General features: G+C 37.7%; 1 protein-coding gene across 4 annotated transcripts in view; it reads right to left on the bottom strand.

Moving 5' to 3' along the window:
• Positions 1-5,526: 5,526 nt before the first annotated feature.
• The window catches only part of LOC123528738 (conserved oligomeric Golgi complex subunit 6-like), a 43,365-nt gene continuing 34,401 nt past the window's right edge, over positions 5,527-14,490 (bottom strand). The window contains exons 18-20 of one of the 4 annotated variants that reach the window (XM_053522036.1): positions 14,125-14,178; positions 13,462-13,541; positions 5,527-7,740 (exon numbers count right to left, since the gene is read on the bottom strand). In XM_053522036.1, coding sequence (XP_053378011.1) covers positions 7,593-7,740; positions 13,462-13,541; positions 14,125-14,178 — 282 coding nt within the window. In that variant the 3' untranslated portion in view covers positions 5,527-7,592. The remainder of the gene's footprint in view (positions 7,741-13,461; positions 13,542-14,124; positions 14,179-14,490) is intronic. The other 3 variants (XM_053522037.1, XM_053522034.1, XM_053522035.1) reach the window with 3 other exon arrangements.

Here is a 14,490-nt window from a genome sequence, read left to right on the forward strand (position 1 = left end):
ATCAATTTCCTGTATGGAGATAGTGCATTGTATTGGCTGCTTAACTATGGATAACTAATAAGCCTTTACCTGTATACAGCTCTTATATCATTTCTATATGGAGTAACGGATTACTTAAAATAGTGCCTGACAGTGCCAAATTTAGTTTGATGTTTGATGAAAGCACCAATGTGTCTGTTCATCAAAATACCATAATGTACATACGGATTCTCGAGTCTCATGAACATGGGAACAGTTACCAATACATACCTTTTTGGCATAAAAGGTCTTGTTAAGGCAAATGCTGAGACTATCTTTAGTGAGGTTACCAAGATGCTTGAAAAGAAAGGTAAGGCTTGTTTTGTCTTTCTTTGTTCTGAAGTGCATGGTCATGTTCAGCCATTTTCTCGGAGCTCACTGATATTTCACTATATTTGTAAACTTTACCAATCAATAGCAGGGCTCTCGGAGTGGGCGACTTGAGCGAAATAGGCGCTCTAGAACTTCAAACTTCGCTCAGATCTAACCTCAAAGCGAAATGCAAGCTGCCCGATTTTCTTTGATTTCCGCACTAGCGAATTACTGCACCGGACTGTTGCTATTTGCACGGTGTCATAAATGAGTGTCGAATACACAAAAACACACGCCGGTGGTTGCAATTTAAGCTCGCCTACCACAGGTACTGTGCGAGATTTCCCGAGAAGTGTGAAAGCGAATCAAATTTATCCGGTACACCAGAGTCTATTTTGTGTTAGCCCAAGCAGGCGCGTTTTTTGTTCCTTAGACACTTGCGTTAATGTCAACTTGTACGAGTGTAAAAAAAAACCAAACAACACGATGTTTTTTAAAGAAACTGTGATTAAACCATGCGATTTATTGGAATATGGTAACAAATATTTGTTATCTATGATTAAAGAACGACATGTAATATATTAACTTACGTTAAATTGATTCCATCGATGACTTTATTTGAATTGTATTTCTGTTTACACATTTTACTTGTCAGATTTTATATTCGAGTGAGATACTGACATTCCTCGAGTGAATGACTGGTGCCCGGCATTAAAAATAAATACACTTCTAATTATTGCTCGGTGTTAATAATAAACACTTTCATATAAGTTTATAACCAAAATTCGACAGGTTTACATTTAACAGCTTGGCTTGAATTTTGAAAAACTATTTTTTTCTGAATTTTGTAACGAAGGATTACCCCACGTATGGGAAATGATCTAACTAGATAATGAATGATCACTTCAATGTTTTTTATCAAGAAACAAGATAAATTTACAGCCACCTTTCGAATCTACTTCGATCATCGTATTGCAGTAGAAATAGAAAAAGTTTTCCAACTTCTCTAAGTCTCCCACTTCTCCTTAATCAGCTTGTGGGAGAAGTGACTTCTCCCAAAATTTGGGACCTAGCTTGACCCTGAATAGTTGTAAAAATGTTTAAAAAGACATAGCAGGAGGCTTTAAGAAATCAAGCTTCAAAGCAAGGACCTACGATGGAAACTTCAAGAAAATCATAAAGAATTGTCGCTGACAAAGGCCGAAGCAGGATGCCGCACCATTCAGCAAACCTTGATGAAACTATTCCAGCGAACTGGACAACAAAAAAACTAGAAGCGGAATTACAAAACAAAGATCAGCCGGTTCTGCAAGCTAGCTCCAGATGCCAATCCGAATCCTACTATAACACCAGCACTGTCAGATCTTTATCTAGGCTAGACAACACTTGTCAAGTATCTCTGGGTCGACCCATGCACCAGGAACAATAAATCTATTCAGATCAACAAATAAACATTTTAATTTAAATTCTTCATGGAACAAAACTCACCATGGTCTGACAATAATGCTATACCACCACTAATGCATGACCAAACACTGATATATTTTGTGGCTTTCTGTTCAGAGAAAAATTTAAGATATGACACCACTAAACAAAATCTTATCAGCAATATGGTATCATTTCTTGAAATACAATATCAAGTCTCAAATATCCAATCCAGCTGAACTTTTACACTTACATATAGTGCTCAATTCATATAAGAACTTGCCCAAAGAACACCATCCTATTACTCATGATATCTTGAAAGGTATGATCTTCAAAGGTATGATAACATCTTTAAACTGGGGCTTTCTCGGCCAATATGACAGTCTAATGTTAGCAGCAGCATGCAGTATGGCATTCTTTGGTTTTCTGCGATGCTGGGAGTTTACAGTTAAAGGTACTCTATCTAAAACAGCTACCTATGCATTGACACTAAATGATGTCACGTTCGAAGACAACAATCTGGTTACATTCACAAGAGCAACAGGGAGCAATATACGCCCAAAGGTATGACTTTTGAGCCCTAAGTGTGACCTTGACCTTGAAGTCAGCCACACAAAACATGCGCTCTGTATGTCGTCTCATTGTGGTAAACATTTGTGCAAAGTTTCTTTAAATCCTTCAAGCAGTTCAAGAGTTACAGAGCAGAAGCGAAACAAAGTCAGATGACCTTTGACAACTAAGTTAAACCTTGAAGCAAGCCATCTAAAACATGCACTCTGCACTTCGTCTCCATGTGGTGAACATTTGTGTCAAGTTTCTTTGAAATCCTTCATGGGGGTTAAGAGTTACAGAGCAGACACGATATTGCTGAAGAATTGACGGAAAGACGGACACCAGCGTCATAGCATAATATACTCCCATAATATGGAATTGCTGAAATGCCTCCCATACCAAGCATCAAATGTGTTGAATGAAAAGGAAGAGGAATGTTATATGTCTGAGATTCACAGGTACAAAGCAGACCCTACTCTACCAGTTCCCAAAACTAATACAAGAGTAGACCATTGGTGGTCCTGCATAAAAGACTATCCAGTCCTGAGAAAATTGACACTAGCACTACTGACATGCTTCCATGGTCCAATGATGGAAGGGAGTTAAATCGGTAATGAATTTGGTTATACTCGGCTTCTACCCTTCTGCCTTGCATCTTGACAAGAAAGAAACGTTATTTTTCAGATTGTAAATAAAATCCAGCAATGTTGAGTCATCATGTCTGGTAGAGGTAAAAGATGATGCAGAACGAGCCTCCCGGTAATCGTTGAGTGAGCAGACAGAAAAAGAAGGACAATAGGAACGAGGAGGTTGATTTGATTGGTGTCAGTGAGGACACAGATAAAGGGGCTGAAACGATAGATTTTGCAGCAATTTTAAAAGCGTCCGATATTTTGCCTAATGATGACAGGTGTGGAGGCAGTCAAGGGGATGACGTTCCTTGGACTTTTGGAGAGACAAAATAGTGGGCATAGAGAAATGGACAGATGCATTATATATGGCCATTTATTCATCATTCCACAAGGAAAAATATGCCGAGCTTTTCAGCTACCTCTTTTCAATACCAGAAGCGGCTGCTAAAAAGTCTGGTATGGCATGGCGTTCTTATGATGAGCAATTTTGCAATTGCCAGGTCATTGAATCCGAGCCAGTATTAAAAACTAGTCATTCTTACGTATTTTTTGTGTTGTTTTTCTCAAGCCTGCTTCTATCATACAAGCGAGTCATAAAATAAATGCCCTTCAATTTGTGAAATCTGCTCTCAAAGCAAAGGAACTTTCTTCCATAGAATATTTTAGTAGGGAAGATACCCTTTATACACCAGTTTTACCAGGACTATCAGCATGTATGAGCACAGCAGGAAAGCAAAGGAATCTTGATTTAACAAGAAATGGTGCGAAAAAGGTAAACAGCATGCAAAACTTGGAATATCAGACAAAACTAGAACTATCACTAAAGGTGATGATTTACCCCCGCATGCACGGCACAGTACATTTTGCAATTTGACCCACAACAAGATTGCTTTATTATGTGGACTGTATGTATATAGACTGTATGTAGTCTGTATAGTAAACAAAAACAAAATTCCATAACTATGCAGACATATTTATCTAAAAGAACGTAACATGGACCATGCACAGCTAGGGTTGGTACTGGTCACTTTGTTTGTGATGTTTCTTTAAATTGTGTGCAAGGGTTCAGAAGGATTAGGCAGCGCACAAGATTGGCATCTGCAGACTGCATGTACATAGTATTTATCAAAAAACAATAGTCCCATAATCTGCAATTTTGTCGTTGAAAGAACTAACATGCCCTATGCACAACTTACTGTTGTTACTGATCACTTGTGTGAAGTTTCATTAAATTGTGTCAAGGGATAAGGGAGAGATGGTGTGCACAAGATTGTGTCTATGTATATTAGTAGGACACAAAATACAAAGTCACATAATCTCTGCAATTTTTTTTTTCTGAAAGAACCTAACATGCTCCATGCATAACTACTGTTATTACTGATCACTTGTGTGAAGTTTCATTAAATTGTGCCAAGGGGATGAGAGAAATGGTGCGCACAAGATTGTGTTACCGGGACAGGACAGTCAAGACAACTGAAACAGATACCCCCACCCTTACTACTTTGTTGTGGGGGGGTACAAAAAGTAGTTAAGTTTTACAGCTGGTCGACACTAAAAAAACCCAACTCACTCACTTGTTTCTTGTCACAATGCAAGAAGGAAGGGCATTTGAACCATAATATCTGAGTAACCCAAATACTTACAGACATAACTCCCTTCAGGAAATGGTGACAAGAAACAAATGTTACTATTTTACACAAAAAGTCAATCCAGTACCATCAATGTGATAATACCTGAGTGACAGAATAGGACAGCTCAGGAGTGGTCTCTCAAACATTGAAGGGCTAACTAACAGAAAAAGACCAGAGGATGGAGGTAAGGAGATTGATTTGTTAGACATAGGCAAAAACATCAATGAAGGCGCAAAAATCTCCAGACTTTAAAATCTAAAAGCATCAAATATTCTTCCAGCAATGCCTTGAACAAATGCATACAGTTGCCTCTATGCTGCTTTGAACCCCCAATATACACCTTAATTAGTGCGAATGTTCATAACAGGTTCTTGTAAGTTTTTCCGTAGCAGTGTTAACTAGAACTTGCTTTGTAAAAAAGACATGTCTCCCCCAATGCAAAGTCCTTTAGGCAGAAGTTCATTTAGGGGTCAGGAGCAAAAATCAAGAGACACTGATGGTTGGCGCAATAGGGATCTTCTATTGGCATGTCAGTCATCCGCCTAAATTTCAAAAACACTCTTGCTGTGGTTCTCCAAGTCATGTTCAGGCTCCTGTGACCTTGACCTATGAATCAAGTGACCTCAAAATAAATAGGGGTCATCTTACTCTGCATGTCCAATCATGCCTAATTAAGTTTCAAACATTGTAGGTCAAGTGGCGTTCTCAAGTTATTTCCAAAAAACTGATTTTACATGAACAGGCACTGTGACCTTGTCCTTTAACAGTCTAACCCCAAATCAATAGGGTCATTACTCTGCATGTTCATACTATAAAGTGTTCAACATTCTGGGTCAAGTGGATCTAAAGTTATTGATCAGAACTGGTTATCAATGTTCAGTCCCCTGTGACCTTGACCTTTAACGGAGTGGCCCCAAAAACAATAGGGGTCATTTACTCTGCATGAACAATCATCCTATGAAGTTTCAACATTCTTGGTCAAGAGGTTCTCAAGTTATTGATTGGAAATGGTTTTCCATGTTCAGGCCCCTGTGGCCTTGACCTTTAACAGAGTGACCCTAAAATCGTTAGAGATCATCTACTCTGCATGTCCAATCATCCTATGAAGTTTCATCATTCTGGGTCAAGTGGTTCTCAAGTTACTGACCGGAAATGGTTTTCAATGTTCGGGCCCCTGTGACCTTGACCTTTAACAAAGTGACCCCAAAATTGTTAGGGGTCATCTACTCTGCATGACCAATCATCCTATTAAGTTTCAACATTCTGGATCAAGTAGTTCTCTAGTTATTGATCGGAAATGGTTTTCCATGTTCAGGCCCCTGTGACCTTGACCTTTGATGGAGTGACCCCAAAATCAATAGGGGTCAATTACTCTTTATGACCAATCATCCTATGAAGTTTCAACATTCTGGGTCAAGTGGTTCTCTAGTTATTGATTGGAAATGGATTTCAATGTTCAGGCCCCTGTGACCTTGACCTTTGACGAAGTGACCCCAAAATCAATAGGGGTCATCTACGCTTCATGAACAATCATCCTATGAAGTTTCAACATTCGGGGTCAAGTGGTTCTCTAGTTATTGATCGGAAATGGTTTTCAATGTTCAGGCCCCTGTGACCTTGACCTTTGACGGAGTGACCCCAAAATCAATAGGGGTCATCTACTCTTCATGATCAATCATCCTATGAAGTTTCAACATTCTGGGTCAAGTGGTTCTCTAGTTATTGATCGGAAATGGTTTTCAATGTTCAGGCCCGTGACCTTGACCTTTGACGGAGTGACCCCAAAATCAATAGGGGTCATCTACTCTTCATGACCAATCATCCTATGAAGTTTCAACATTCTGGGTCAAGTGGTTCTCTAGTTATTGATCGGAAATGGTTTTCAATGTTCAGGCCCCTGTGACCTTGACTTTTGACGGAGTGACCCCAAAAACAATAGGGGTCGTCTACTCCAGCAGCCCTACAACTCTATGAAGTTTGAAGGTTCTAGGTCAAATGGTTCTCCAGTTATTGCTCAGAAATGAAGTGTGACGGACGGACGGACGGACGGACAGGGCAAAACAATAAGTCTCCTGGGGGAGACATAATTACATCCATTGGTTTTATTGTTTCTGCTAATTTTACATGCACAATATTGTTAAATGATGTACATAATCCAAGCCAGTATTAAAACTAGTCAATTTCTATTTAATTTTATGTTTTTATATCAGTGTTAATATTCCTATATGGACGAATGTTTAAAAACATCTATTATGGTATCACGATGCTGCTCATCTAGCAGGAAGTGTAAATTAATTGCTTTTCTTTCTAGTACTTAGTTGTGCTGTCATATGGCAATTTTCCAGCTTTGAAAGAGACAGAAGACCCAAGATGCTCCTCTGGGCAGTAATTCAACCACCAACCTTCCTTATTCCACCTTGAAAACTCAAAACACATGAAAGAAAAATGATAAGCAAGTGATTTAAAGTTAGCCCTCCTTAAGCAGTAAAGTTTGGACAGTATTAAGACAGCAACTAAACAAACAAATTATATAACAGAAAAATACTGACTTATATTTGGCCCCCAAAAAATTAAGGCACTACTGCTTAAGTGCTAACAAATGTTTTCTTCCTACTTTTTTTATTGGTACATCCATTTGTTTAACAATCTGACACTTCTGTAGCCATCTTAGCACTTTTTTTTTTCAATAAAAAATAATCAATAATAACTCCTCTTTTATATAGTGTAACTTGTAAGTATTCTAAGCACCAATGATCTGAATTTCACATCTTGTCACTTCACCATAATTTTCAAAGTAAGTTTTTTTGACCTTTTGAGTATTTTAATAATGAATTTAACATTATAACAAAAAGTACACTCAGCCGATTATTAAGCAAAATTTCCGCACAAAACAACCTCTACATATTGTCAGCCCAGCCTATTTACACATGTAATTCCTCCATTATTCCAAATGTTTAAATATCACAGTTACATGTATAAACTTTTCAAGTTCAAGCAACATATTAGCATGCAATCAACAAGTTTACATGAGCAGTTTCTCAACTTGGTCTGGTGTTCTCGGCACAATACTTTGATATTCCCCGTACTCGTTCTTCGGATCGCAGACTGCATCGTACATCAGTTTATAGGATTTACAGATCAATTCTGAGGAATTCTTCTTAATGAGTTCTCTGAAATGTAAACATGATATTAAGTAAGCACTGGTGGAATTTAAGACGAACCCACTAACACCACGAAGTCTAACTTGCTCATCTGAGGCAGAAATCAAGAGGGAATGCTACATATGAACTTTTGGATGCTTCATTTCAGGCATTGTGAAAAATGGTCTTAAAGAGTTTTTAAGAAGACATCTGAATAAAACAAATAATGACAGTTGACGGGCAAGGCATTGACAACAACAGATACAGCATACCATCATCCTACGAATATAAGACGCACATTTTTTTACGAGATTCTGGTCTCGAAGGACCAATGCGTCCTATATATGGGGATAGAAAAAGACCAAACATTTCCGCGACTCAACATTAAGAAAATCGATCTTTGTTTACCCCGCATACCTCTATATTGAAGAGAATTCAAAGGAAGTAAATACCAATGACTCGGGCAAAGCTAATAGCCGGTATCGGGACCCAGCGTCTTAAATTACTTTTGTATAAAATGTAAAATTTAGAGCCCGCGGTAAAAAGATAAATAAATGCTGTTTTTCATTAAAGTATATTTTACAACGCATTTCTGTTACTGATCATTAAGTTTTTAACAAGACCTGTGTAAAACTTTCCCGGTGTGTTTTCACACATTTGGCATTAAAATACTTGAAACTTCATATCAGGTAGCCCGGAAATCGATTATCTAATCTTCAAACATAATTTTGATAATTGTCTATAATCCTCTTGTTCATCGAGAAATTCACGCCCAAGGCATTACTTATCTTACACCTACTGTCACTATCTGCAAACAATTAACTGTGTAATCATACCCGGAGGCAATTGTAAACATGTGCATGCGATATTTTAGACTGATCCAATATGATTATAGTCGCTGTTCCGTAATGTTCAAAACAATTTGCAAACCAGTCTTAAAATTACGTCATTTTACCGCCACGTGCCAAAGTGTACTTTCGTATTCACTGGCGTCAATATTCATGGAGTGGTCAGAGGATGCGGCAGTTTAGTGCTTACACAGAGTTTATGCTTTTTCAATTTAAATACTTACCACAACATTCAAAAACATCGACAATGATTAAGCAAAAACCGGCGAGATCGTAGAAACTATAGCAAATTTTGGACAAACATAAATTCGGATAAGTGATAAGTGGGTATAAGCATTTTTCCAGAATTCTGTTGATATTTTTTCACTGCGTCCTATACACAAGTGCGACCTATATTCGACCGATTACGGTAAAAGGTCATCTCTCAGTTTCAACTCATAATGCTTCCAATGTAATCCTCAAGTCTCATATGTGTACTGTAAAAGCACATATTTTCACTGGGTCAAAATTTCGTGAATTTGAAATTTTGAGTACGTTCACGAGGTTTCATATTCGCGAAATTGAAAAATTGGTGCCACACTTGAATTTGAATTATACATGTGCTAATGGTGAATATTTACGCTAGGAATAATTTTCAAGAGATGTAGGGCCTCAAGAATAAAACAAAATTTTCTGCTTTTACAGTATTAATATGACCACTAAAGTATATAGAACAAGCAAATTCGATGAATTGGTATCCCCCGCCGAAAGGGTTTGTGGTGAGGAATGGCAAAAAAATATATCCAGCAAAAAGTTAAGGATGTTAATAAGAAGCAAATAATGTCATTAGTCAACATCAATTTAACAGAAAACAAATGTTTAATTAAAGAGTACATAATAAATGCATGATACTTTGATCCTGACTAAAGAATTTATTTTGAATGGGATATGCTTACTGTAATAACCTTAGCTTTTAAAATTAAATGCAGTTAATTGAAATGTGAGCTTGAAGTTTGGAACGAAATATTGTCTTTCAGTGGTTTGGCACCAGGTGTTGCTGTTTTAACATGTACATTTGAACTTAAAAGAACAGATGTCCTTAAGAGAACACAGGTAAGATATCTTGAACATGGCTGAGGGCAAGGTTTGTGCACTCACAACTTAACATGTTGAAGGTTTGAACATTTAAAAAAACAAGAGGACCATGATGGTCCTGAATCGCTCACCTCTTCCCACATGACCCAGTTTTGAGTATGACATCGTTTTTGACCAACTTCATGAAGATCCCATGAAAAATGTGACCTCTAGAGTGGTCACAAGGTTTTTCTATTTTTAGACCTACTGACCTAGTTTTTGAAGGCACTTGACCCAGTTTCGAACTTGACCTAGATATCATCAAGATGAACATTCTGACCAACTTTCATAAAGATCCCATGAAAAATGTGACCTCTAGAGTGGTCACAAGGTTTTTCTATTTTTAGACCTACTGACCTAGTTTTTGACCGCACGTAACCCAGTTTCGAACTTGACCTAGATATCATCAAGATGAACATTCTGACCAACTTTCATGAAGATCCCATGAAAAATGTGACCTCTAGAGTGGTCACAAGGTTTTTCTACTTTTAGACCTACTGACCTAGTTTTTGACCGCAAGTGACCCAGTTTCGAACTTGACCTAGATATCATCAAGATGAACATTCTGACCATTTTTCATGAAGATCCCATGAAAAATGTAACCTCTAGAGTGGTCACAAGGTTTTTCTACTTTTAGACCTACTTACCTAGTTTTTGACCGCAAGTGACCCAGTTTCGAACTTGACCTAGATATCATCAAGATGAACATTCTGACCATTTTCCATGAAGATCCCATGAAAAATGTGACCTCTAGAGTGGTCACAAGGTTTTTCTATTTTTAGACCTACTGACCTAGTTTTTGACTCCACGTGACCCAGTTTCGAACTTGACCTAGATATCATCAAGATGAACATTCTGACCAACTTTCATGAAGATCCCATGAAAAATGTGACCTCTAGAGTGGTCACAAGGTTTTTCTATTTTTAGACCTACTGACCTAGTTTTTGACCGCATGTGACCCAGTTTCGAACTTGACCTAGATATCATCAAGATGAACAATCTGACCAACTTTCATGAAGATCCCATGAAAAATGTGACCTCTAGAGTGGTCACAAGGTTTTTCTATTTTTAGACCTACTGACCTAGTTTTTGACTGCACGTGACCCAGTTTCGAACTTGACCTAGATATCATCAAGATGAACATTCTGACCAACTTTCATAAAGATCCCATGAAAAATGTGACCTCTAGAGTGGTCACAAGCAAAAAGTTTACGGACGCACGGACGGACGGACGACGGACACTGCGCGATCACAAAAGCTCACCTTGTCACTTTATGACAGGTGAGCTAAAAAAAAGGAATGGAAATATATATATGTATATATATAGATATATGTATATATTTATTTTTTTAGGGGGTGGGGGTGCAGGGGAACGGGACAGGAAACAAAATTTCACATGTTGACTATAAATATTGATTGAAAAAAAATAATAAGGTAAAAGGGGGAGGATGCATGATCAGTGGTGGGCAAGACTGGATGGAGAAGTGAGGTGGGGGAATGGTACAACTTGGAAGGTTTGAAAAAAATCTAAAATAAGAAATGAAAAAACAAGAGATCACAGAAGGATCTTGGCGCCCACCAATGTGCCATTTTTGTGTGTTCCAAATTTGAAGACTTATTGACTAGCTCAAGGTCAAATTTCATTTCTGTACACAATTTTGTGCATGTGGTCTAAATTTGAAAGCTGTAGCTTGAGAAATGTGAAAGTAGGTCACTAGGTCAATGTCAAGGTCAAAGTTCTTTGTACACAAAACTATGTTCAAGTTTGAAGACTGTAGTTTGAGAAATTTGAAAGCAGGTCACTAGGTCACTCTTAAGGTCAAAGTTTATTTCGGTACACAAAACTATGCAAGTGGTCCAAATTTGAAGGCTGTAGCTTGAGAAATGTGAAAGTAGATCACTAGGTCAAAATCAAGGTCAAATTTCACTTCAGAACACAAATCTATGCATGTGGTCAAAATTTGTAGCCTGTACCTTCAAAAATGTGAAAGTAGGTCACTAGGTCAATGTCAAGGTCAAAGTTTGTTTTGGTACACAATCCTATTCATGTGGTCTAAATTTGAAGCCTGTAGCTACAGAAATGTGAAAGTAGGTCACTAGGTCAATCATATAGTCAAAGTTCATTTCGGTACACAAAACTATGCAAGTGGTCCAGATTTGAAGGCTGTAGCTTGAGAAATGTGAAAGTAGGTCACTAGGTCAAAATCAAGGTCAAATTTTATTTCGGAATACAAAACTATGCATGTGGTCCAAATTTGAAGCCTGTACCTTCAAAAATGTGAAAATAGGTCACTAGGTCAATGTAAAGGTCAAAGTTTGTTTCGGTACACAAAACCATGCATGTGGTCCAAATTTGAAGGCTGTAGCTTGAGAAATGTGAAAGTAGGTCACTAGGTCAAAATCAAGGTCAAATTTTATTTCGGAATACAGAACTATGCATGTGGTCCAAATTTGAAGCCTGTACCTTCAAAAATGTGAAAGTAGGTCACTAGGTCAATGCCAAGGTCAAAGTTTATTTCAGTGCACAAAACTATGCATGTGGTCCAAATTTGAAGGCTGTAGCTACAGAAATGTGAAAGTAGGTCACTAGGTCAAAATCAAGGTCAACTCATGTCAAGATTCATCTTGCCACTCAAAACCATACATGTGGTCCAAATTTGAATGTTGTAGGTTATTGACAAAAAGTTTTTAAAAGCTTTTCCCTATATAAGTCTATATGAACCATGTGACCCCCAGGGCGGAGCCATATTTGACCCTAGGGGGATGATTTTAACAAACTTGGTAGAGAACCACTAGACGATGCTACATTACAAATATCAAAGCCCTAGGCTTTGTGGTTTGGACAAGAAGATTTTCAAAGTTTTTCCCTATATAAGACTATGTAAACCATATGACCCCCGGGGCGGGGCCATATTTGACCCTAGGGGGATAATTTGAACAATCTTAGTAGAAGACCACTAGATGATGTCACATACAAAATATCAAAGCCCTAGGCCCCGTGGTTTTGGACAAGAGGTTTTTCAAAGTTTTTCCCTATACAAATCTATGTAAATTATAGAAATAAACAAAGGGCCATAACTTACTAAAAGATTGTTGAACCAGTCTGATTTTCAGGGGGACACAACTGGGGTACCAATACATCATTCTGACAAAGTTTGGTCAAAATCCCCCTGGTAGTTTCTGAGGAGATGCGATAACGAGAAATTGTTAACGGAAGGACGGACGGACGGAATGACGGACGGACGGACGGAAGGACGACGGACCACGGATGCAGAATGATTTGAATAGCCCACCATCTGATGATGGTGGGCTAAAAATTTGGGGGGAGGGGGGGTGGGGGGGAGTGGGGTTGGGAGGGGGAGGAGGTGTGACCAAGGCAAGTGGGTGACCAGGTGTGGGTGCGCAACTTCACATGTTTATAATAAATGTTCACAGAAAAGAATGAAGGAAATTTAATGAAATACTGACTGAAACTTGACGGGCCGCAAGAACTCATAGTGGTGAACATGTATATGAAGTTTTAAATAAATATTCGCAACCATTTCCTAGATATGGCTCCGGACGGACGGACGGACGGATGGAAAGACGGACGGAAGGACGGACGGACAACGCCTAAACTATATCCCTCCGACTTCCGTCGGGGGGATAATAAACAGGTAGATAGATATCAGGTATGATATATCAAAGTAAACCACAAACACAAATCCATTCTCATTCTGCAATTGTTAAAATGTTAAAAAGTGTTATTTCAAAGCCCAAAACAAAACAAGAGCATTTAATTTAGACTTACCTATTTTTTGAGCTCGTTATCAGTGTACACTGTGCTAACATGAGACTATCTGGACTTGCAAGGTAACTGTCAAACTTGTTCTGTAATTCAAAATAAACTCCTCACAGCAACAATTTCCACACATGGAATCTAATACCTCTAACTGAACAGTTTTAGTGCTTTAAAAAATCATTTTCGTTCTGCATGTGGTCAGTGTCATTCTGCTATAAAAGCTAATCTACCTCAATATTTTTCTAACCCTTACCCTGCGGATGTGCAGTCTGATCATGATTTACACTGGTCACAAAGGCTGAATCAAGCATGTCCAGCATAATAAGGGTTAATTAAAAAATACTGTTTCTGAAAGATCTCGAGACCTAATTATTTTATGGTGTCTTAGATGATAAATTCATTTAAAATTTTAAGTAAAATACAGTAATAACTCAAAAAATCAACACATGGAAAAGTATGATATTCATTAGCTTTGACCATCATTAAAAAAAATTTTTTTTTTGAGAGTGACTAATTTTTCACATATATCAAGGCAGCTTTATTTTACACAAAAAATAAACAAATGCTTATGAACTAAATTTGAAATCCAAAAAGTTGTCTCCACAACAAAAAAAAAGATAATATATGACATCTGTAACATTCACATGGCAAAATGACAGTGCCATTTCTTACCATTGCAGATTTCACAGTAATCGGATCTAATCCTTGTATACTTGATAGTGGACCCTGGAAAATGAAAACAATTCAATATATAGTAGAGAATCTGAGAAAACTTTCCTTTAACAATAACTATATTGACCTGCCTATTAAATAGCTATCACACTAATTCTTTTCAGCAATTCACTTTAATGATTAATATTTCCCTAACAAATATGGAATGAAATGTACACTGAGTGGTTATTAATTTGTATCACTGTATCAATACCTCTCTAAACAGGCATTTTTTTCCCCAACTAGACAACTTTGTTTTGTAAGTGGACTCTCTCCACAGTTATTATCTCTATAAAATAAACTATATACATTCTATCTAAGTAACAA

This window comes from Mercenaria mercenaria, chromosome 13, assembly GCF_021730395.1.
Source record: "Mercenaria mercenaria strain notata chromosome 13, MADL_Memer_1, whole genome shotgun sequence".
Classification (NCBI taxonomy): domain Eukaryota; kingdom Metazoa; phylum Mollusca; class Bivalvia; order Venerida; family Veneridae; genus Mercenaria; species Mercenaria mercenaria.